Source organism: Pelobates fuscus, chromosome 2 (assembly GCF_036172605.1).
Source record: "Pelobates fuscus isolate aPelFus1 chromosome 2, aPelFus1.pri, whole genome shotgun sequence".
Classification (NCBI taxonomy): Eukaryota; Metazoa; Chordata; class Amphibia; order Anura; family Pelobatidae; genus Pelobates; species Pelobates fuscus.
The window spans coordinates 433,938,857-433,964,794 of record NC_086318.1 but is presented as its reverse complement, the minus strand read 5'-3'; the positions used below and the strand labels follow the sequence as shown (position 1 = coordinate 433,964,794).

At 47.4% G+C, this 25,938-nt stretch overlaps 1 protein-coding gene across 1 annotated transcript in view; it reads left to right on the top strand.

Moving 5' to 3' along the window:
- TOGARAM2 (TOG array regulator of axonemal microtubules 2) overlaps nt 1-18,028 on the top strand; it is a 119,944-nt gene extending 101,916 nt beyond the window's left edge. Inside the window, exons 16-20 of the mRNA XM_063444090.1 lie at nt 90-202; nt 826-1,036; nt 15,496-15,712; nt 16,758-16,844; nt 17,422-18,028. Coding sequence (XP_063300160.1) covers nt 90-202; nt 826-1,036; nt 15,496-15,712; nt 16,758-16,844; nt 17,422-17,678 — 885 coding nt within the window. The 3' untranslated portion in view covers nt 17,679-18,028. The remainder of the gene's footprint in view (nt 1-89; nt 203-825; nt 1,037-15,495; nt 15,713-16,757; nt 16,845-17,421) is intronic.
- Nucleotides 18,029-25,938: the final 7,910 nt, after the last annotated feature.

The following is a 25,938-nucleotide window of genomic DNA, read 5'->3' as shown; positions in this document are numbered from 1 at the left end:
TGTTGCATTTTTGCACTTACTAATTATTGCAGTTTGTTCCATTTCAATGAAAAATAATTTACTTAAATTACATTTTTGCATTCATTTAGGAAGCCAGTGACAGTTTATCAGACGTTCCTTCTGCAAGAAAACACCGGACAATTCAAATGAGTGGAGCTCCACCTGCCCAGGAAAGTCCGATTTCATCGACTTCAGACCAATGGTATGTCAGAACAATGTTTGTCTTGGCTGTGCCCTGATGCCAAACTTACATCACCTGTAAGAATAATTTGGGATACAGGGAGTAAGTTAAATTCTGTATTTTCACGGATAGATTATCCACAAAAATCCAATGTTAAATCCGATATATATCAAAGAATATCTACACTAAAATAATGCTTTCAAAATGCTATATAATAAATTAGTTTTTAGTTTAATTAATTGAGCCCATCTGTGATGTGATGGAGTTCTACTGAATGCTGTCTATGTTTTTATCATGGTCTTAAATTAGAGGGACAAAGGTTTAAAAATAATATCAGGAAGTATTACTTTACTGAGAGGGTAGTGGATGCATGGAATAGCCTTCCAGCTGAAGTGGTAGAGGTTAACACAGTGAAGGAGTTTAAGCATGCGTGGGATAGGCATAAGGCTATCCTAACTATAAGATAAGGCCAGGGACTAATGAAAGCATTTAGAAAATTGGGCAGACTAGATGGGCCGAATGGTTCTTATCTGCCGTCACATTCTATGTTTGTAAAGCCGGTATTGCTAAATCCAGTATTACGCTGACCGCATGATGTTGCTGTGAATGATACATAGATTTGTTCTGTATTTTTTTTTTTGCAGTTCGGCTAAAGAACCAGATGTGGAGTCAGACTCTCAGGAGTCTTCAGTCCATAGACGACAGCCAGTGCGTGCGGCAGAAGTGACCGAACAGCTAAAAGAGCTCAATAAACTTCTGACAGCCAAAGAGTACCAGAGCAAGATGTCCGGTGTAACTATGCTTTTAGAACACTGCAGAAACAATGTGAAATTTGTCTCAGCAAACATAACCCAGGTTGGTGAGCTGGAAAAGGTCCATTTTCTTTGGTTTCCTCCCTACAGATTGATCTCCGTTCTCCCGCAGACCTCCGTTCTCCCGCAGACCTCCGTTCTCCCCCAGACCTCTGTTCTCATACAGATTTACATAAATTGGGGGACTGGGCACTAAAATGGCAGATTAAATTTAATGTAGAGAAATGCAAAGTTATGCACTTCGGGGTCAAGAATGCACAAGCAACTTACACCCTAAATAGTAGTGAATTGGCGGAAACCACACACGAGAAGGATTTGGGAATTGTATAGACAACAAATTAGGCAGCAATATGCAATGTCAATCTGCAGTTGCTAAGGCCAGTAAGGTTTTGTCATGTATAAATAGGGGCATAAATTCTCAGGATGAAAATATAATTTAGCCTCTTTATAAATCGCTGGTAAGACCACAACTTGAATATGCTGTGCAACAGGCCCGGACTGGCCATCGGGCACACCGGGCAAATGCCCGGTGGGCCGCGGTGGCCGTGGGCCGAGGCCGGCAGGGAGATCACAGGATCTCCCCGGCCGGCCCCTGCAGGGCCGGCACTATCCTAGCGCCGGCCCCGCTGTATTCCATGGCGGGCCGGTGGGAAGATCAAAGATCTCCCTCACCGGCCCACATGCTGTCAAAGGCGGCCGCCGGCGGGGAGAGAGGGAGGGAGCCAGCCTGCCAGCAGAGGAACCCGGCGGAGCTCTAACTTGCAGCTCCGCCGGATTCCTCTCGCGAGATCCGGCGCGTTGCCATGGCAATGACCGGATCTCGCGAGAGTGAACTCTAGCCCGCAGGCTAGAGTTCACTCACTGCTGGACCACCAGGGATGGATGGCAGAGTGACTGAACCCCCCTCCCACTCACCAGCGTGCCGGTCCCCCCCTCCCAGGCTAAAAGGTAAGAAGGGAGGAGGGGGGACATACATTACTTTTTTTTTTTTTCATTTACCCCCCCAAACACACACAATCCCTTCTAACATGTATACAGAGCACTCTCACACACATCATTCACAGCACTATCACACTCAGCACTATCACACTCAGCACTCTCGCACATCATCCCCAGCACTATCACACTCAGCACTCACACACATCATCCACAGCACTATCACACTCAGCACTCACACACATCATCCACAGCACTATCACACTCAGCACTCACACACATCATCCACAGCACTATCACACTCAGCACTCTCAAACACATCATCCACAGCACTATCACACTCAGCACTCTCACACACATCATCCACAGCACTATCACACTCAGCACTCTCACACACATCATCCACAGCACTATCACACTCAGCACTCTCACACACATCATCCACAGCACTATCACACTCAGCACTCTCACACATCATCCCCAGCACTATCACACTCAGCACTCTCACACACATCACACTCAGCACTCTCACACATCATCCCCAGCACTATCACACTCAGCACTCTCACACACATCACACTCAGCACTCTCACACATCATCCCCAGCACTATCACACTCAGCACTATCACACTCAGCACTCTCACACACATCATCCCCAGCACTATCACACTCAGCACTCTCACACACATCATCCACAGCACTATCACACTCAGCACTCTCACACACATCATCCACAGCACTCTCACACACATCACACTCAGCGCACTCACACACATCACACTCAGCACTCTCACACACAGCACTCTCTCACACACATAGCACACAGCACACTCTCACACACACACATCACACACGGCACTCTCACACACACACATCACACACACACATCACACTCTGCACTCTCACACACACATCACACACAGCACCCTCTCACACACACATCACACACAGCACTCTCACACACACATCATCCACAGCACCCACGCACACAAATCACCCACAGCACCCACACACACATCACACAGCACCCTCACACAAATCAATCACACACAGCACCCTCACACACATCACACCTCACACACACATACTGCACCCCTCACATACACACAGAATCTCCCCGACATACTGCACCACACACATACACAATACTTCCAAACATATATATATATATATACACACACTAGATTCCTTGTAAGCAAACACATACTACACTCCTAAACACACACTCTCTACAAACACTACATCACTTATAAACACACACTATAGCCTGCATGCACACTCTTGCTACATCTCCTATACACACATTCTCTACAGCCCCTAGCCACATATGCATTACATTACACCACAAACACAACATGCCTAAAACCCAGAGGCGGCTCTCTAATTAGGCGATTTAGGCGGCCGCCTAAGGCCTCGCGCAGTCAGGGGCCTCGCGGCCGCCTACATCGCCTGAGGGCAGACTGACATGTCGGGTTCTCGGTCTATGACCGAGGATCCGACACAGGAGGGGGCCCGGCGGCTTGCCCGGTATGCCGCCGGGTGCGAGGCCCCTCGTGTCAGTCCGCCCGGGGAGAGAGCCAGCCTCAGTCTGCAGCTCCGCCGGGTGTGAGCTGCAGACTGAGGTCTCGCGATCTCCAGCCAATCAGAACGTTGCCGCGGGTTACCACGGCAACGCTCTGAATGGAGATCACGAGACATTCCCCACGTGGTCTGCAGCTCTGCATCCGGCGGAGCTGCAGACCGGAAAGCCCACTGGACCACCAGGGAGCCATCCAGGACACTGGACCACCAGGGACAGATTGACCCCACCGGACCACCAGGGAAAAAGGTAGATTTTGACCCCCTCTCACCCTGTCACCCCCCCTAAACCTGTCACCCCCTCCTCACCCTGTTACCCCTCTCACCCTGCCACTTCACCCTGTCACCCCCTCTTTACCCTGTCACCCCCCTCACCCTGTCACCCCCTCACCCTGCCACTTCACCCTGTCACCCCCACTCACCCTGTCACCCCCCTCACCCTGCCACTTCACGCTGTCACCCCCTCACCCTGTCACCCCCTCCTCACCCTATCACCCCCTCCTCACCCTGTCACCCCCCCTAAACCTGTCACCCCCTCCTCACCCTGTTACCCCTCTCACCCTGCCACTTCACCCTATCACCCCCTCTTTACCCTGTCACCCCTGTCACCCCCCTCACCCTGCCACTTCACCCTGTCACCCCCACTCACCCTGTCACCCCCCTCACCCTGCCACTTCACCCTGTCACCCCCTCACCCTGTCACCCCCTCACCCTGTCACTTCACCCTGTCACTTCACCCTGTCACCCCCACTCACCCTGTCACCCCCCTCACCCTATCACCCCCCTCACCCTGCCACTTCACCCTATCACCCCCTCTTTACCCTGTCACCCCCTCACCCTGTCATCCCCTCACCCTGTCACCCCCCTCACCCTGCCACTTCACCCTGTCACCCCCACTCACCCTGTCACCCCCCTCACCCTGCCACTTCACCCTGTCACCCCCTCTTTACCCTTTCACCCCCTCACCCTGTCACCCCCTCACCCTGTCACCCCCCTCACCCTGCCACTTCACCCTGTCACCCCCACTCACCCTGTCACCCCCTCCTCACCCTGTTACCCCTCTCACCCTGCCAATTCACCCTATCACCCCCTCTTTACCCTGTCACCCCCTCACCCTGTCACCCCCTCACCCTGTCACCCCCCTCACCCTGCCACTTCACCCTGCCACTTCACCCTATCACCCCCTCTTTACCCTGTCACCCCCCTCACCCTGTCACCCCCTCACCCTGTCACCCCCCTCACCCTGCCACTTCACCCTGTCACCCCCACTCACCCTGTCACCCCCTCACCCTGCCACTTCACCCTGTCACCCCCTCTTTACCCTGTCACCCCCCTCACCCTGTCACCCCCCTCACCCTGCCACTTCACCCTGTCACCCCCCTCACCCTGCCACTTCACCCTGTCACCCCCTCCTCACCCTGTCAACCCCCCTAAACCTGTCACCCCGTCACCCCCCTAAACCTGTCACCCCCTCCTCACCCTGTCACCCCCCCTAAACCTGTCACCCCCTCCTCACCCTGTTACCCCTCTCACCCTGCCACTTCACCCTATCACCCCCTCTTTACCCTGTCACCCCTGTCACCCCCTCACCCTGCCACTTCACCCTGTCACCCCCCTCACCCTGCCACTTCACCCTGTCACCCCCTCTTTACCCTGTCACCCCCTCACCCTGTCACCCCCCTCACCCTGCCACTTCACCCTGTCACCCCCCCTCACCCTGTCACCCCCCTCACCCTGCCACTTCACCCTATCACCCCCCTCACCCTGCCACTTCACCCTGTCACCCCCACTCACCCTGTCACCCCCCTCACCCTGCCACTTCACCCTGTCACCCCCTCTTTACCCTGTCACCCCCTCACCCTGCCACTTCACCCTGTCACCCCCACTCACCCTGTCACCCCCCTCACCCTGCCACTTCACCCTGTCACCCCCACTCACCCCGTCACCCCCCTCACCCTGTCACCCCCACTCACCCTGCCGCTTCACCCTGTCACCCCCACTCACCCTGTCACCCCCTCACCCTGCCACTTCACCCTGTCACCCCCACTCACCCTGTCACCCCCCTCACCCTGTCACCCCCACTCACCCTTCCACTTCACCCTCTCACCCCCCCTCACCCTGTCACCCCCACTCACCCTGTCACCCCCACTCACCCGTCACCCCTCCTCACCCTGTCACCCCTCCTCACCCTGTCACCCCTCCTCACCCTGTCACCCCCTCACCCTGCCACTTCACCTTGTCACCCCCTCTTTACCCTGTCACCCCCTCACCCTGCCACTTCACCCTGTCACCCCCCTCACCCTGTCACCCCGTCACCCCCCCTCACCCCGTCACCCCCTCACCCCGTCACCCCCTTCACCCTGCCACTTCACCCTGTTACCCCCCCTCACCCTGTCACCCCCTCACCCTGTCACCCCCTCACCCTGTCACCCCCTCACCCTGCCACTTCACCCTGTCAGCCCCTCCTCACCCTGTCACCCGTCTCACCCTGCCACTTCACCCTGTCCCCCCTTCTCACCCCCTCACCCTGTCACCCCCCTCGTCACCCCGTTACACCCCTCACCCTGCCACTTCACCCTGTCACCCCTCCTCACCCTGTCACCCCACTTCACCCTGTCACCCCCCTCACCCTTCCACTTCACCCTGTCACCCCCTCCTCACCCTGTCACCCCCTCCTCACCCTGCCACATCACCCTGTCACCCCCATCTCACACTGCCACCCCACCTGTCACCCCCATCTCACCCTTCCACCCCACCTGTCACACCCTGTCACTTCCCTCTCACCCTGCCACCCCACCTGTCACCCCCTCACCCTGTCACCCCACCTCTCATTCTGTCATCCTCCTTCCACCCCACCTGTCATCCCTCACTCCCTCTCACCCTGCCACCCCACCTGCCACCCCCTCACCCTGTGACCCACCTCTCACCCTGCCACCCCACCTGTCACCCCTTCTCACCCTGCCACCCCACCTGTCACCCCCCTCTCACCCTATCACCCGCCTCTCACCCTGCCACTCCACCTGTCACCCCCTCTCACCCTGCCACCCCACCTCTCACCCTGCCACCTTGCCCTATCATTCCCCTCTCACTCTGTCACCTCACCCTGTCACCCCCCTCTCACCCTGCCACCCCACCTGTCACACCCTGTCACTTCCCTCTCACCCTGCCACCCCACCTGTCACCCCCTCACCCTGTCACCCCACCTCTCATTCTGTCATCCTCCTTCCACCCCACCTGTCATCCCTCACTCCCTCTCACCCTGTCATCCGCTCACTCTGCCACCCCCTCACCCTGCCACCCCACCTGTCACCCCACATCTCACCCTCTCACCCCACCTCTCACCTCCTTACCCTGTCACCCCACCTCTTACTCGGTCACCCACCCTGTGACCGCCACACTGTCACCCCCTAATACTGTCTCACCCTGTCACCCCCTCTCACCATGCCACCCCACCTGTCACCCACCTCACCCTGCCTCCCCTCTCAACCCAACATCAGACCCTGTCACTCACCCTGCCACCCCACCTGTCACACCCTCTCACCCTGTCACACCCTCACTCTGTCACCCACCCTGTGACCCCCCCCACTATGTCACACCCCTTACTCTGTCACCTTACCCTGTCACTCCCCACATACCGTCACCCTCCCTCTCACTCTGTCACCCTCCCTCTCACTCTGTCACCCTCCCTCTCACTCTGTCACCCTCCCTCTCACTCTGTCACCCCCCCTATACTCTGTCACCCCCCTATACTCTGTCACCCCCCCTATACTCTGTCACCCCCCCTATACTCTGTCACCCCCCCTATACTCTGTCACCCCCTATACTCTGTCACCCCCCCTACACTATGTCACCCCGCTACACTATGTCACCCCCTCACACTATGTCATTTTCCCCACACACTCTGTAACCTCTCTCCACACACACCGTCACCCTCCCTCTCACCCTGTCACCCCCCCTCACACTCTGTCACCCCCCCCCCCCCCCCCTCACACTCTGTCGCCACCTCCCTACACTAGGTCACCCCCTCACCCTATGTCATTTTCCCCACACACTCTGTCACCTCTCTACGCACACACTGTCACCCCCCTCCATACACACTATCTCTCCCTCTAAACACACGGCCCAACCCCCGCACTCTGGCACCCTCCTGCTCTTTTACACTCACCCTGCCACAAGTACCCATTTACTCACCCTGTCACCCCCTGAAGGGAATCATTCTACACACTGTCATAAAACATAGCTTCATCATGAACTTAATGCCAAAGGCCACAGGCAGTACACAAACATACACATGCTCAGAGAAACATACATACAGATACATAGATAGAGATACTCACTGCCAGACACACACTCTCAGGCACACACAGGTAGACAACGCAACAATGTATACAAAGACTAGCTCTCTATATCCAGTGCTGCAAGCTCCCTCTTCAATATATCTACAGCTTCTTATACACACACAAGTCAAGTGCGATTTTTTTCCAATAATGGTGTTAGTGGGGGCCTCATCTATGAGTTTCGCCTAAGGCCTCGCCAAGTCTAGAGCCGCCACTGCTAAAACCAACCTTATAACACAATACCACACCACAATCAGCTCACTCTGCACACACACAATACCACAAGCAGGCTCCAAACACATGCACAATACTCTTTCCTGACATTTTTGTCCCCTGGTATCCATTTATAGAGACACCAGAGCCAAGTTGCAATGAAACACAGTGCAAGCATGTTATTAAATTTGCTTGCGCTGTGCAGAACAAATACAGGACTTTTCTCTCATGCTAGAGCTCTTCAGCAAAGCTCTGCGCATGGTCTGCCCTGGAAGAGCATTGAACCAACATGCTCACTTTGAGAGGGGGCGTGTGTGTCATTAATGATGACAAAACACACCCTCTCTGCCCCGCCGCCTTCTTAGTGGGCCGCTGTGGTAAAAAAATGCCCGGGCCGAATTTTTTTCCCAGTCCGGCCCTGCTGTGCAATTTTGGGCACCTGTTCAAAAGAAAGATATCATGGTACTAGAAAAAGTCCAAAGACGAACGACAAAATTGATAAAAGGAATGGAGCATTTTAGTTATGAAGAAAGGTTAAAAAATTGAAATCTCTTTAGCTTGGAAAAACGTTGCCTCAGACGGGATATGATAACATTATACAAATATATTCGGTACAGTACAAACCTCTGGAAATCTATTCATAAACAGGGCTATACATAGGACACGTGGTCACACATTTAGGCTGGAAGAAAGGAGATTTCATCTAAGTCAAACAAAAGTTTTTTGTTTTTTTTTACAGTAAGAGCTATAAAGATATGGAATTCTAGGCCTGAAGAGGTGGTTTTATCAGAGTCCATACAGATGTTTAAAGAGCAATTGGATAAATACTTCCAAAAACATAACATACAGGGATATAATTTCTATTTAGTGGGGTTATAGCGGCTTGATCCAAGGAGATATCCGACTTCCATTTTGGGGCTAAGAATGAATTTTTTCCTAGTTTGTTGCAAAATTGTAAGCGCATCAGACTCGTTTTTTTGCCTTCTTTTGGATCAACAGCAAAAACATATGTGAGGAAGGCTGAACTTGATGGACGCAAGTCTCTTTTCAGTTATGTAACTATGTAACCTCCATTCTCCTGACCTCTGGTCTTTAGCAGGCTTCCATTTTCCTACAGACCTAGGAATCCCAGTTTTAGGAAAATAGCAATATAACCTAGCCTGTAGAATGACTCCATAATATCACTCAGATCTTTATGTATCCTGATCCTTTTAACACAGCTGCTACAGGCTTCTTATATGTAAATCAGATACTGAGTGAAATTCGTTGTTATTGAGGTGAAGATCCCTTGATATCGTTTGAATGTTGTTTGCCTAGTCTAAAGCAGGGGTGTACTATAAGTAGATCCCAAGATGTTTTAAAACTACAGCTCCCATGATATTTTGTCATTTTAAATGCATTCTAAAGGTGCGCAAAGCATCATGTGAGTTGTAGTTACACAACATCTGGGGATCTACCATTTGGGCACCTTGGGTCTAAAGATTAGTGCATGTTTGATACACGAAGCTGCTGGAGATTGGCAGAATATTATAGACCTCTTTGATGGATATTTTTGAATATTATGAAGTTTTGGCAGAGACTCTACTGAGAATCTAATGAAGCATGGAATTTTATGAACTGAAAGCAGGACGAGAAAGGTCTCTGGACGGGAGTTAAAAGAACTTATTCGAAATAAATAGTCAAAGATCTAATAAAAAAGAGAGGATGAGAACTCTGAGAACAGGTAAAAGCTTAGAGAGACTCAGTAGCTTGCCCTTCGGTAAATCTCCGTTCAGGTCTCAAAATAGTTTTTGCCCACTTGTGTCGTTACAGCGAGAACATACCTGAAGCATATCAGACTGGTCCCACCCGTACGGGCAGTCCAGATCTGAAATGCCAGCAAGTTCTCTCTGCACGAGAGATACAGCAACCCTAGACGATCGTTTAAATACAAATATTGGGGGTGCGGAGCCTAGCATCCAAGCAGAGTGGCTGTGCTGAACCTCAGCTCCCACTACAATATGCCCTTTTCGGGGGTAATCCCCTCAATAATCCGCACAATCGCACCCTGGAGAGAACCTAGAATGAAGGGGACACCCGGGACTATCAACCGATACCAAAATCAAGCCTGTACCACCCCGGGGACCCGACAACATGCCTTGAGGCCTACCGGAGATCGGGCAGCGGGGAGATGGCCGCTCCCCAGGCTGACTGACCTGGACATGGAAACCTTGAAAGGGTCACCTCCTACCCCCTCTGGACCGATGGGGGTCATCTCGGTCCACACTAAGCGACTGGAATGGCAATCATAAGCCAACCATACAAGTCGAGGAACCGCAACATCAGGGCAGCCGAGCACATGGCGTACCCAAAATGGTGGCGGCGAGTACAACTTACGAGCTGAAAAACCTACAAGAGATGGAGGATCACAGTGACATACAGCAGCGTTTAGATGCAGCTTTTGCCCGATTCTGGCACAAGCTGGTAACAAGGCTGCAAGCACCAACGGCAAATCAGCCACCCCACCCAGATAAGACGGACCGAACCGAGCCCACGGAGTACAGAGGAAGGTACCACCGAAAGGGCAGCCAGACCACAAAAAAGCAGCGGGGAACAGGGGGAAGAGGCGCCCCACTCCAGGCGCAGTGACTATCCCCAAGCTAACCACGCAAGCACGCAGCCCGCCCAGGCTGGGGGCCAGGAGGAAACTGTCTCCACAGCATCGACCACCCTGCAGAAGGAATGCCCGCCGCTGGCGGCGACAGGTCACCGGCTCCATCTGCACCCGATATGGGAATGCCTCGAACTCACGGAGTCATCGAGTCAGTGGTCAGACGATGCCACCCTATATGTGGGCCTGGGGCTGGAGAGTGTCCTCGCCCCGCATCTGCCGCTCTAACACCTTTTGCCCTCTCACTCCTGATGACAACATACCGCGAACTGGCAAGGGCTGAGCGGGACTGATTTGCGGACACGCCGCACTATTTAACTTTCTCCTCTCACCTTCCTTATCTCTTTAGGTCCCCTCTATACAGGACGCAACCATCTATGCAACCAGTTGTGTTTTTTTTTTATTTTTTTTATCACTGACCCAGTTAAACCCAATTGCATAGTTTAAGCACTGTGTATCTCCCATATCTGTTTTGTTATACAGTTAGTTCTGCATTGAACCAATGATACCCATTCAGCAAAGCAACTGTTTTAGTATATCTAGACACGAGTCTGTACGCCTCTCATTTCCTTTGTATGTAGGATACTGTTTAAGTCCAGCATGTTAATATACTGAGCCCTCTGGTATAGTATATGGTTTAATTCTATTAACACACTCAGAAGGCATGCATCTAATCAACCAGCCTGCACAACTCAGGGTAATGTTACCTCGGCTAGATTAAACATCAGTTTATCCACTTATTGTAGCAAACAGACAAAAGTGGAAACCACCCAGAATACGTATAATAGATAAAAAAGAGGAACAACCTGATATAGGTCAAATTCCCTTAGTTCGAATCTGTGTGAAAATTAAAATAACTTTCATAGCGTAAAAAAGTAAATATAAACGGTGATATAGGTGAGATTAGAAATACACTCACAAACAAACGATAATTCAGGCCTTTCACCCTCTCAGGGGTAGTGTGATGAGTGTAGATATCCTCCAACACGATATATGTAAATGTAAAAAATGCAATATAGTGAAGTATGTTTAGAAATATACAAAATCGCATTTATTCATTGCACTTACAAAATAGCAGCATAAAAAGGCATCTCTCCATATACATATGGAACTCCTGATGATGACAATCGGGTATCCACAGTGGAGGTCCAGAGCCAATAAAAGAAATACAGCATTCAAATAAATAAAAACAATTATAGGTATATTGAAGTTCGGTTGTATAGGGATACAATGCCTTAATGCCTTTGGCATTAAGTTCATGATGAAGCTATGTTTTATGACAGTGTGTAGAATGATTCCCTTCAGGGGGTGACAGGGTGAGTAAATGGGTACGAAAAACATAACATACAGGGATATAATTTCTATTTAGTGGGGTTATAGCGGCTTGATCCAAGGAGATATCCGACTTCCATTTTGGGGTTAAGAATTAATTTTTTCCTAGTTTGTTGCAAAATTGTAAGCGCGTCAGACTCGTTTTTTTGCCTTCTTTTGGATCAACAGCAAAAACATATGTGAGGAAGGCTGAACTTGATGGACGCAAGTCTCTTTTCAGTTATGTAACTATGTAACCTCCATTCTCCTGACCTCTGGTCTTTAGCAGGCTTCCATTTTCCTACAGACCTAGGAATCCCAGTTTTAGGAAAATAGCAATATAACCTAGCCTGTAGAATGACTCCATAATATCACTCAGATCTTTATGTATCCTGATCCTTTTAACACAGCTGCTACAGGCTCCTTATATGTAAATCAGATACTGAGTGAAATTCGTTGTTATTGAGGTGAAGATCCCTTGATATCGTTTGAATGTTGTTTGCCTAGTCTAAAGCAGGGGTGTACTATAAGTAGATCCCAAGATGTTTTAAAACTACAGCTCCCATGATATTTTGTCATTTTAAATGCATTCTAAAGGTGCGCAAAGCATCATGTGAGTTGTAGTTACACAACATCTGGGGATCTACCATTTGGGCACCTTGGGTCTAAAGATTAGTGCATGTTTGATACACGAAGCTGCTGGAGATTGGCAGAATATTATAGACCTCTTTGATGGATATTTTTGAATATTATGAAGTTTTGGCAGAGACTCTACTGAGAATCTAATGAAGCATGGAATTTTATGAACTGAAAGCAGGATGAGAAAGGTCTCTGGACGGGAGTTAAAAGAACTTATTCGAAATAAATAGTCAAAGATCTAATAAAAAAGAGAGGATGAGAACTCTGAGAACAGGTAAAAGCTTAGAGAGACTCAGTAGCTTGCCCTTCGGTAAATCTCCGTTCAGGTCTCAAAATAGTTTTTGCCCACTTGTGTCGTTACAGCGAGAACATACCTGAAGCATATCAGACTGGTCCCACCCGTACGGGCAGTCCAGATCTGAAATGCCAGCAAGTTCTCTCTGCACGAGAGATACAGCAACCCTAGACGTTCGTTTAAATACAAATATTGGGGGTGCGGAGCCTAGCATCCAAGCAGAGTGGCTGTGCTGAACCTCAGCTCCCACTACAATATGCCCTTTTCGGGGGTAATCCCCTCAATAATCCGCACAATCGCACCCTGGAGAGAACCTAGAATGAAGGGGACACCCGGGACTATCAACCGATACCAAAATCAAGCCTGTACCACCCCGGGGACCCGACAACATGCCTTGAGGCCTACCGGAGATCGGGCAGCGGGGAGATGGCCGCTCCCCAGGCTGACTGACCTGGACATGGAAACCTCGAAAGGGTCACCTCCTACCCCCTCTGGACCGATGGGGGTCATCTCGGTCCACACTAAGCGACTGGAATGGCAATCATAAGCCAACCATACAAGTCGAGGAACCGCAACATCAGGGCAGCCGAGCACATGGCGTACCCAAAATGGTGGCGGCGAGTACAACTTACGAGCTGAAAAACCTACAAGAGATGGAGGATCACAGTGTTTAGATGCAGCTTTTGCCCGATTCTGGCACAAGCTGGTAACAAGGCTGCAAGCACCAACGGCAAATCAGCCACCCCACCCAGATAAGAACGGACCGAACCGAGCCCACGGAGTACAGAGGAAGGTACCACCGAAAGGGCAGCCAGACCACAAAAAAGCAGCGGGGAACAGGGGGAAGAGGCGCCCCACTCTGGGCACAGTGACTATCCCCAAGCTAACCACGCAAGCACGCAGCCCGCCCAGGCTGGGGGCCAGGAGGAAACTGTCTCCACAGCATCGACCACCCTGCAGAAGGAATGCCCGCCGCTGGCGGCGACAGGTCACCGGCTCCATCTGCACCCGATATGGGAATGCCTCGAACTCACGGAGTCATCGAGTCAGTGGTCAGACGATGCCACCCTATATGTGGGCCTGGGGCTGGAGAGTGTCCTCGCCCCGCATCTGCCGCTCTAACACCTTTTGCCCTCTCACTCCTGATGACAACATACCGCGAACTGGCAAGGGCTGAGCGGGACTGATTTGCGGACACGCCGCACTATTTAACTTTCTCCTCTCACCTTCCTTATCTCTTTAGGTCCCCTCTATACAGGACGCAACCATCTATGCAACCAGTTGTGTTTTTTTTTTTTTTTTATCACTGACCCAGTTAAACCCAATTGCATAGTTTAAGCACTGTGTATCTCCCATATCTGTTTTGTTATACAGTTAGTTCTGCATTGAACCAATGATACCCATTCAGCAAAGCAACTGTTTTAGTATATCTAGACACGAGTCTGTACGCCTCTCATTTCCTTTGTATGTAGGATACTGTTTAAGTCCAGCATGTTAATATACTGAGCCCTCTGGTAAAGTATATGGTTTAATTCTATTAACACACTCAGAAGGCATGCATCTAATCAACCAGCCTGCACAACTCAGGGTAATGTTACCTCGGCTAGATTAAACATCAGTTTATCCACTTATTGTAGCAAACAGACAAAAGTGGATACAGGGATACAACCGAACTTCAATATACCTATAATTGTTTTTATTTATTTGAATGCTGTATTTCTTTTATTGGCTCTGGACCTCCACTGTGGATACCCGATTGTCATCATCAGGAGTTCCATATGTATATGGAGAGATGCCTTTTTATGCTGCTATTTTGTAAGTGCAATGAATAAATGTGATTTTGTATATTCCTAACATACTTCACTATATTGCATTTTTTACATTTACATATATCGTGTTGGAGGATACCTACACTCATCACACTACCCCTGAGAGGGTGAAAGGCCTGAATTATCGTTTGTTTGTGAGTGTATTTCTAATCTCACCTATATCACCGTTTATATTTACTTTTTTACGCTATGCAAGTTATTTTAATTTTCACACAGATTCGAACTAAGGGAATTTGACCTATATCAGGTTGTTCCTCTTTTTTTTATCTATTATACGTATTCTGGGTGGTTTCCACTTTTGTCTGTTTGCTACATATTTCTATAGGTGGTTGTCAAGTTCACCTGGAGCTATCCACAGTATACGTGTACTTCTCTAGTGTATATATTTAGTTTTTTTGCTTTTTTATCCACTTATTGTGCCTTTAATCAACAGGACCTTATGATCCAAAGCTTGTATCTTCAACATATAGTTTAACAACAATTTTTTTTAAAAATGAGGCATCGCTAATCTGGAAATGAACCTCAAAATTGTTAAATGATGTACCTAAGCTGTATATCACTCGTACAATTTCCCTGCTGTTCTTTTGTTCCCCATCTTATATGCCTTCAATAAAAGAAAGATTTACAAAAAAAATAAAATACAAATATTGAAAATGTGAACATTGCTTTCCAATTCCAACCTTCTGATTCTTCTTTTTTATTTTATTTTAAAGATATTTGACTCATTTAATCCACGATTACAAGATGCCAATAAAAAGGTCAACCAATATGCTCTGGAGTCTGCAGTTGTTATGATTCCACTCTTGAAGGAAAGTCTACATCAAGTTTTACTCCCAATGGTGACTGTGGTCACGGACAACTTGAACTCGAAGCACAGTGGTATATATGCCGCTGCAGTAAAGGTGGTAGATACACTGTTTTCAAACATGGGTAAATATCATTTGTACATTAGCCATTGATGGCAACTTAAAATATAGAAACTACCATGACATTTGAGTGGTTTCCATGGTGACTGAGAAGAACTTATCTCTGCATACATATAATCCTAAACAGATTTGCAGAATTCCAATTTTATTTACTTTTAGACACTCAGAAAGCCATTATTGGGGCAATATTGTATCATAACCAGGAAAAAGTCAGTAGATCCACTCAACATTATTTATTTCACTGGTCACTGTCTTTTTATTCTTTTTAATGGAGCGTTTTTCTTTAAGGACTCACTGTTTAACATTGCACATTTTATTAATACAATTGTCAAATATAACTTGACGTTCTGTGTAACCATTGCATGCGCATTGGCAGGTACGAGCAGTGGTAACAATTTCTGATGATCAAAGGACCACTATAGTGCCAGGAAAGCATACTCGTTTTCCTGGCACTATAGTGCCCTGAGGGTGCCCCTCCCGACGGGCTCTGGAGAGAGGAAAGGGCTTAAAATTTTACCTTTCTCCAGCACCGGGCGGGGAGCTCTCCTCCTCCTCTCCTCCTTCCTAGCGACGTCATCGGCTGAATGCGCATGCGCGGCAAGAGCCGCGCGCGCATTCAGCCAGTCTCATAGGAAAGCATTTACAATGCTTTCCTATGGACGCTGGCGTCTTCTCACTGTGATTTTCACAGTGAGAAGCACGCAAGCGCCTCTAGCGGCTGTCAATGAGACAGCCACTAGAGGCTGGATTAACCCTCAGTGTAAACATAGCAGTTTCTCTGAAACTGCTATGTTTGTAAAAAAAAAGGGTTAACCCTAGCTGGACCAGGCACCCAGACCACCTCATTAAGCTGAAGTGGTCTGGGTGCCTATAGTGGTCCTTTAACTTTTTATTGCTAGATTGAAGGGTAGCACTTTATCTATTTAGCTGTCATTCACCCTCCTGCAATACTGCACTGGGGAGTGGGCATTAACTACTTAAAACTGACGAAAGTATTAGAACACAAGAACTTTTCTTTCCAAAACTAAACACCGACCTCTTGTTTGCAGATCATTTGTGGCTGTTACAGCCGTTTGCCAGCAGGGTGCGTTTCATAAGCGGCCGTGCAATGAATGATGTGACGGAACGACTGTCAGGTAAGATAGACAATAGCATGGCAATAAACACAGGTAGATTAGAAATTGACAGCATGCCGTATGATACATGTGTGCTAATCCTTGACCAGTTATTTATTTTGGACTACATTGCCTATAATCCTGTGGTAGAGAGTAATAGGATTAGACTGATCAATAGCTGGAACCTGAGTGTGAGCTTTGAATAAAGCAAGATTATAGAACATATTGACCAGAAATGATTCTATGAATATATGTGTATTACGGACTGTCCGGAGAAGTATTGGGACTCTGCACTGGATTCAACTTCGTGAAGCGATGCTGAAAGTCCTCTCACGCTGTGCAGCGTCTTGAAAAACCCCATAGGAAAGCATTGAGTCAATGCTATAGTGTTCCTTTAAGCTAGTCAATAGGTGCGATAGAATAAATCAGGTGTCTGTAATGCCAATATCAGGTTTTTTTGGGACACTGATGGAGTTAAATTAGTCCTAAGAGTTCTGGTATGTTTTGTTAATCTGTCACTTTTCTAGGTTGTGTAACTCATATATTATTCGTATATTATTCATTTGTGTGTGTTATTTTTTATTTTTTCCACTTTTAGTTCTTGTGTCTTCAGTCTACCCACGGAAGCCACAAGCCGTGGAACGCCACATTCTCCCAGTTCTTTGGTACTTCTTGAGTAATATAACAGGGAATGGAGTTTTGCCAGGAAGGAATGGAAACTTCAAGGACGTGGTCTGCAAACTGGCCAAAAACCTACACAAAGTGATGGGACCTTGCCTTGAGGAATATGCTGCTGGCCAACCACAGCATGCCATAAAAATGCTCAGAGACCTCCTGGACCTAAAACAAGACTAAATGTTTCTAGCATTTTCTAGAGTATTTGCACTTAGTATAAAATGATCCAGACGATTATTAGGGAGAATGTGTCCAAGTTTATTTTTCTAAACATGTCCTTATATTTATTATAATCTCGGGATAGAACTTGTAACTGTGACATGGAAAACAACAAGTGGACCTCTGTCTTGAAATGTAGATGACTGTAGATGTAATGCTGACTGTTGAATTAACAGGGACAAACATGATCAAATCTGTTTCGAAAGAACTGGTCTAATTAAATCCTCTCGATGGTTAAAGATTCTCAAAACAGTCTTCTACAAACTCCATGGCTCAAGGATCTTGAGATTGCCCAGTTCTCTTCTAAGCGGATATATATAATGCCTTTGGACCTGTGGTGGGTTAGTGGACAAGTTGATTTGCAGATACCTTCTACAAACTTTTTATTTAATGTTCTTTTTAAATGAAAAGTATATTGAAGAGATGGGTTCTATGACAGAGTATTTTTAAAAATACATTTACCTTATATATAATTATAGAGCGTGTCATATTTGGAACTTGACCTGCTAGCTGGGTGGATCTACTTTACCTCTAATTTCTTTAATGGATAATGCACCAGGGTGCAACAGAGAACAGAGTTTGCATCAGGAGATTAGACCGTCTATACAATAATTGTAACAAAATGGGTGCATGAATGTTGGTTAAAGTGGCACTGTCCTGCCGTACTTACCTTTTCCCAATCTCTTCCTCTTCCATCTAAAAGCATAAAGCAAAGTCGGGACCTTTTCCTATGCCTGACTGCAGGGAATTGGCTCTGTCTTTAGAGGGTCCTGGGGTCTCGCAGAATACTCCATAGACCTCAATGTTGTACTCTTGGGCACGCAGGGTGCCAGGAGCCTAATGGACCCGCTGGAGGAAGATGGCGGTGCCCGCGAGGGACAGGTTCAAATAAGTAGAACTCACCTTTCCCTGCCCCACAGCCACCGGACCATCACCAGTGATGTCACCATCGGGGGTCTTTTCAAATTCGACAAAGTCCCTAGATGGTGACAGTTATATTTCTATACTGTGCCTAACCACATATTAAACATGGAGCCAATAATATAAAACTAAAATGTATCTGAATATAATTGTAAGATATTTTAACATTTTCAAATGATTTAATTATTCATCTACAAGAAGAGTAATTTAGTTCTTGAAAAGAATGTGTCTGTGTTTATTGAATAGAACAGTACATTACAGCAAACTGGGAGTCTTGTGATTTCACAAAAAATAGCCAACTACTTCATTGTTTTAAATATATAATAACAATATTGTTGAAGTTTTAACCTATTTCAATAATATATTTAGATGAATACATTAGGGAACTTAATTTATTTTCTTTTTTTTTTAAATACATTATTTTCATAGTGCAAAGAGTAACATACAGGCTTGTGGTGCCACAACGACATTGACAATTATATTGTAAGCATACATGTGTAGTTAGTGCTATCAGATGAGAGAGTTGCACTTTTTTGAGAGGGTGCAAGCTTAGGAAAAATAATAAAAATAGATATTACGTGTGAGTTAGGACTGAAACCATGAGACGTAGTAAAGATAAACATGCAGGCATTCTGACATTACTTGATAATACACATGAAGGGAGAACCACCAAGCAGTGGATATTCTGAGCTCAAAGTAATCACCCTGACTGTTATGTATCATAAATGGGGTACAAGCTAAACAAATTCATGTTAAGTTGTAAGTTAGGGCAGAATGTAAGAAGAGTCGGTGGCAGTGTAGAAAAAAGTGAACAGCTTGTTTGGACTCTCTGAGCAAGTGACTCTGCGAGCCATTTACCTATGCCTGTAACGGTCAGACTTATTTGTGATCTGAACTTAAGGAACTTCGTGCCATCCACGGTGCCATGCTGTGTGTCATCACTGCAGCCCCAGGTGGTAACAGGATCCCTCACTCCATGTCCACAGGCCCCTCACCTGTTCTGGGAGGGCACATCGGGATCCCGGAAGATGGTGTTTTACCCAGGTGTGTGGACTGCGGGCAGGTGCATGGCTCTTCTCGTGGTGGTAGAGAGTGGTTGGGACAAGTTGTGCCTGCCTACCTTCCAGACTCCTCCAAAACCACTGACATAGAGCTTCAAATGCTGCTTGAAAATTAGCTTTCCAGCTTTGGGCAGTTGTCTGCTCACCATGCTGTGCAGTATCTTTGGTGTCTGCCATTTTGAGAGACTGCGTTGCAGCTTCCTTCCGAGAAGTTTCCCAGGAGCGATGGAGAGGTAAGTGCTTGCTTGATGTAGACCGGGATAACCCCCACTGACCCCGGGGGATGGTGGTGGGGGAGGAGGTGAATGGGACCACAGAGTATCCCCTTGTGGTCACGGTGTCACACAATCACACCAGGCCCAGCTGGAGCTTCCAGCAAATTCCAGGGAGGCGATCAGACAGTGAGCCTAGAGGCACTCCAGTTGGTTCCAGGAGTTGATTTGGCATGTATCGAGTAGATGTGGCGTGCTAGTAGTCAAGTAATCGACTGTTTTTTAGAGTCAGGCTTGGAGCTCAAAAGAAGCACGTCCAGCCGCCATGCTGCTCAGGCCCTGCCCCCCACTTGATTTATTTTGTTAATTGTTAAGAACAATATTATTATTTGTCAGTTTGTTTGTAAGTCTGCTGTGTTAGTGCTTATGTATATGTGTCACAACGTTGTCCAGATCTTTATAAAGACTCTTGTAACTTACTATAGTGACTGTGTAATACTCAGGGAAAAATTTACTCTACACAGACACACTTGAAGCATTTTCAAGAACAGTAAATTTCATGTAAAAGGGCATAGACAGGACAAACACATCTAGAAATGAGATGGGCAAGGGGAGAGCTAAACTGAGAAATCATCCTTGAGCAAAGAACTGACCGCTTTGAATTGGGGACTGTTTGCTATCGAGCTCATCTTACTGGGATGAACAGTACACTGGAGGTGAGTATAAGACAAACTTACATGTCCAGCGCTAACATGTTCTGACACTTCATCACACTGTGAATCTATGCCATGTGTGTTTCATGATATATTCAGTCCATACAGCAGAACATGAGTATTTGTTATGCTGTATAGCATATGGTGAATGGCATCTTGGGAATTACTCTGATATGCATAATGTGCCAGTTTGTGTCTTGACAACCTTTGATGTGATGTACATAAGAAAAAAGTTAAAAACTAATAACTAATTAAACACACCTTCCGAAGCAGTCATGTTCTGTGAGTTCAGCCTTCCCTGAATGGATTTATATTGTGTAATCAGACCTAGAGATTTTATTCCCATGTAGACATTTGCTGGGTAAGTAACGACACAGTAAATATCAAAAGGGGAGGGAGACAACTGGGACCAGAGTACATGTACAGCCCAGGCATCTCGTTTTTTTTTTTTAAATTTGTTTTACTAACTTACCAAGGTAACTCTATATGAGGTATGCAGCATTTTAGCCACTTAAAGACCCATTATACACATTATGCAGGCAGTTTGGAAATCTGAGATTCTTGTTGACTTCTCACAAATACATGTGAGCATAGCGCATGCTAAACTTCTAATTATTTAATTTTGTAAAATGCTCAGAGATGACATTTCCTCTCGTACCATGTCTGCTCATCTCCTAGGACAATGGTGCTGTTAAACTAGTGCCTGACAATGCTTTCTGTTGTGTTTTAATGAAATATACCATGGCTGTATAATAACAACATACTGTGAACTGCTGAATGATACATTATTAGTAACATTACTACGTAGCAGACAAACCCTGTGTAAATACTGTACCAAGTTCTAGCAATAAAATCATATTTTCCTATGTTTTCCATTTCTCTCTCCGGTTGGGCTAAATGGGGTGAAGATCAAGCATTAAATGTGACCTTTTATTGTGGCCAGCCTAAGGCACACCTGTGCAATAATCATGCTGTCTAATCAGCATCTTGATATGCTACACCTGTGAGGTGAATGGATTATCTCGGCAAAGGAGAAGTGCTCACTAACACGGATTTAGACAGATTTGTGAACAATATTTGAGAGAAATAGGCCTTTTGTGTACATAGAAAAAGTCTTAGATCTTTGAGTTCAGCTCATGAAAAATAGGGGCAAAAACAAACGTGTTGCATTATTTTGTTCAGTGTATATACAGATGCAATCTTCACTATCAGATCACAAATGGTAACTGTACCCGAGCTGGAAACGGTGAGGAACAGATAAAATAATGGTAAAGTATAATACATTCTCCAGAGTACGGAACAAACAGTACTACTTTATGTAAATCCCATGTGCATAAAGCTAGGCCTCTGGGCCAAGTGGAAGCCCCCGCCTATCCGAGGGCTGAGAAAAAGGCCGGAGCGTATTCCAGAGTGGTTAGATTATGAACAGTCCCGTCCTTTGACACAGACAAGGACAGAGAAGCTGTCCATCTGTAGGCCATGTAAGTTTCTAGTAGTCGCTGCGTGACATCATTGAACCATTTTTGTCCATTGTAGGGTTGACCATGGCAGATCCTGATAATATGTAAAGTCACTGTTTTCGAAGTTATATAATGTTCTGCCTCATACCGCCGTCATAATATGCTGCTTGTCTTGGAAAATGTGACTGTGTAGTATAACGCCTCGAGTAGCTGCAATAGGAGCATTCAGGGATTTGCCTTTACAGTCAGGGCCGGCCTTAAGCCTTTAGGCGCCCTGTGCGAAAAATCTTCACAGCGCCCCCCCGACCCCCACGTCATCCATGTATGATGTAATGTTTGTGTTGTCTGTGTATGTGATAGTAGGTGTGATGACTGTGTGTGATATGTATGCTATGTGTTGGCTGTGTGTGATATTTCTAATGGGTGTATTAACAGTGTGTGATATGCGTGTATTGGTTGTATGTAATACACACACACACACACACACAGTCAGACAGCCATACACACACAGGAAGACATCCACACACACAGAGGCAGGCAGTCACACACACAGGCAGACAGCCAAACAAACACACACAGGCAGAAAGTCACGCGCACACAGGCAGACAGTCACGCGCACACACACAGGCAGACAGTCACATACACACAGGCAGACAGTCATACGCACACACACAGGCAGACAGTCATACGCACAGACACACACACACAGGCAGACAGTCATACGCACAGACACACACACACAGGCAGACAGTCATACACACAGACAGTCACACACACACACACACACACAGACAGTCACACACACACACAGGCACAGTCATACACACAGACACAGGCAGACAGTCATACACACAGGCAGACAGTCACACACACAGAAACACAGGCAGACAGTCACAGACACACACAGACAGACAGTAACACACACAGGCAGATAGTCATACGCACAGACACACACACACACAGGCAGACAGTCATACACACAGACACACAGGCAGAAAGTCACACACACACTCATACACACACACACACACAGGCAGTCATACACACACACACAGTCATACACACAGGCACACACAAACAGGCAGACAGTCATACACACACACAGGCAGACAGACACACTAATACACAGACACACACAGGCAGACAGTCATTTGCACAGACACACACACACAGGCAGATAGTCATACACACACAGAGGCAGACAGTCACACACACTCATACACAGACACACACAGGCATACAGTCATTCGCACAGACACACACACAGGCAGATAGTCATACACACACAGAGGCAGACATTCACACTCACACTGACAATCACACAGTTACCTGTGGAGGCAGTGCAGCTCCTGGAGACTGTTTGGAGGGGAAGCAGGGACTCCTTCCTGCTTCCCCTGCAGCAGTTATCCGGCGCTTTTAGCTCTGTCCCCGCCGCACGGTAAGCTCCACCCCCGCCGCACGGTAAGCTCCGCCTCCACCTCAAGTTTTTTTTTTTCCTTCAAATTCCGGTCGGCCATGTGTGAGTTGTGCGGCTTCAGGGCGTCCCTTGCTCCATGGCCGCACAGCTCGCACACCCCTAAGGCCGGCCCTGTATACAGTAGACCCAATCTAAGACCAATTTCTTGGAGATATTGGGGGGTAGTATGGATGCTATGGGGTGTCTAATATTGTGTGGGAGTTCGTCAGTTGTGATGTTGTCAGATATGCCTCGAACGTTTATGTTTTTCTGTCTGTTATGCTCCTCCGGCATGTCCACACAGAGTGCAAGTGATCTCTGAATATATTGCAGTTGATGTATGGATTATTTCACTGAGGACACATTCTGGTAAATATTTTGTATATCTTCCTCTGTGACCTGGACTCGGTCCTTCACCACCTGCATGTCTGCCTTTATCAACCCAAGATCTGGTTGGATTGGTTTCTGTATGTCAACGAGTAAGTGTTGGATGTCTTGTTTTGTTGCTGGAGTTGTTGCTGCAGTAATGTTCCCATTTGGGTCCTGAGCCCCATTGCTCTCCCTCTTCTCCATGTTCACCATATTGCTAAATGAGCGGTGGTTAGATAGTGTGCCAATGTCCTGGTTTTCAGCTTTGGCACCTGTGTTTTGCTTCTTGCGATCCATCAATGCAGTCGGTATTTCAGGATGACCCGAGACTGCAAGCGGTTACTGTGATTCTCCAACAAGTGCTCCCTACTCCGACACAAGGCTCCTCTAGGTTGGTAACTGAGATAGGCCCGGAGCTTCTGGGCTGTTTTTTTGCACTGGGGTATGGAGAAACAACATTGGGTCAAAGCTGGGGATACTCAAGGTAAAGATACAATCAAGTAAAAGCTGTACTGGGTGGTTTGCCCGAACTAGTGGCCAAAACTCGTTAATAAATGTAGGAGATGCTCACTAGGGTGTCTTACTGGCTCTGACGCTAGGCTCCACACCCTATACAGCATTTTTACTTGTTTTGTCGATAGTGGGCAATAATGGTTGTCCACTGCTGCCATCATTGTATTAGTCCGTGCCTGCCTAGCAAACTGTCCATTTACCAGCATCAAGTTTCACTTTATTGGGGTTCCCTTTCCCAGTTCTGTACTGGGTGTTGAAGCCCCTGGCGGCGTGTTTATTTAAAGACACGGGAGGAAAATGTTAGTAGAAAGAGTACATCTCAATCCTACAATGCATAACGTGGAGCTAGAGGCAGAATGCTGGTGTGAAGGAAAGCTCAATATAATGAGACAGCAATCAACGCAAGAAATGAATTTTTCCTTATTTGATCTGTGAGCTATAGATATAGATACTATACTATAAATTCTGCTTTAAGAATAGCAGAACCTTCCGGGGGGCAGGGCCTGACTGCCGCGCTGGGTGGACGTGGGGCACCTCGGCTCCACAATGAAACGCTTCTAATCAGCCTAAAACTACCTTTTCTCCCCCAAACAAAAGATCAGGCAGCAGCCCAAGAAGGCAGGGGGGATTTATGCAACCCCTCCAGAAGTCGATTTCGGACCATGTCCTACCGGCAATGGGGACTCCTAGGCAGCTGGTATTGAGGCCTGTCGTGAGGCTCTGGCGGGAGAAACGGCCGATCTTCTGCTCTTAGTCCGGCAGGACCTTCCACGCACCTACTGAGGGCCCCGTTCACCCCCCTCCCTGTGGGCCGGGGGGTTATCCCGGACCCCACCGGGGAAGCAACCACCTACACCATCCGAGCGACGAAATGTTTAAGCTGGGACCGCTTGGTAAAATCCAAGATGGCCGCCACGCCCATTACGAGCCGGAGACCAAGCTCCCACCTGCATTATGGGAGGCAGCGATTCCAACGGCTTCTGGCGGACCTCAGGGACTTAATTTGGACTCTATCTCCACTTACACAAAGAGGAGCAACAGCCACAACACGCAGGCTTCATTCTGCATTTAAAGTAGCAGCATTTGACTGAACACACTTCTGACCAACGAGTTCCTGAGCAGTCAAGTATCCAGCAGGAAACATAAGAGACTTAACCACTACCTAGAAGCCAGCCGATCCAGCACAGCTGCAAGAGTAACCAAACGGCAGCCAACCATGAAGAATTAAAGTTTTAGCAGCGCACTGTTTATTGTTTAGTTAGCATCTCCCCTTCATATTATTTTAGATTTAACCACAGTTGTTTTATATCTGCAGATCTGCATAGAAACCATTTTAAAAAGTCTAAGCTAACATACATGCTCTACCCGGCAAGCTCAGTGACTTGCTGCCCCCTGGTGGTAAACTTTAAGCAGTTTAGAGAAATCTATACAATGTTATCTTACATAGCCTGTAACTTAATACTCGCATAATAACTACGTAACTAAGCATGCATAACTCAACTATCACTTGTACCAA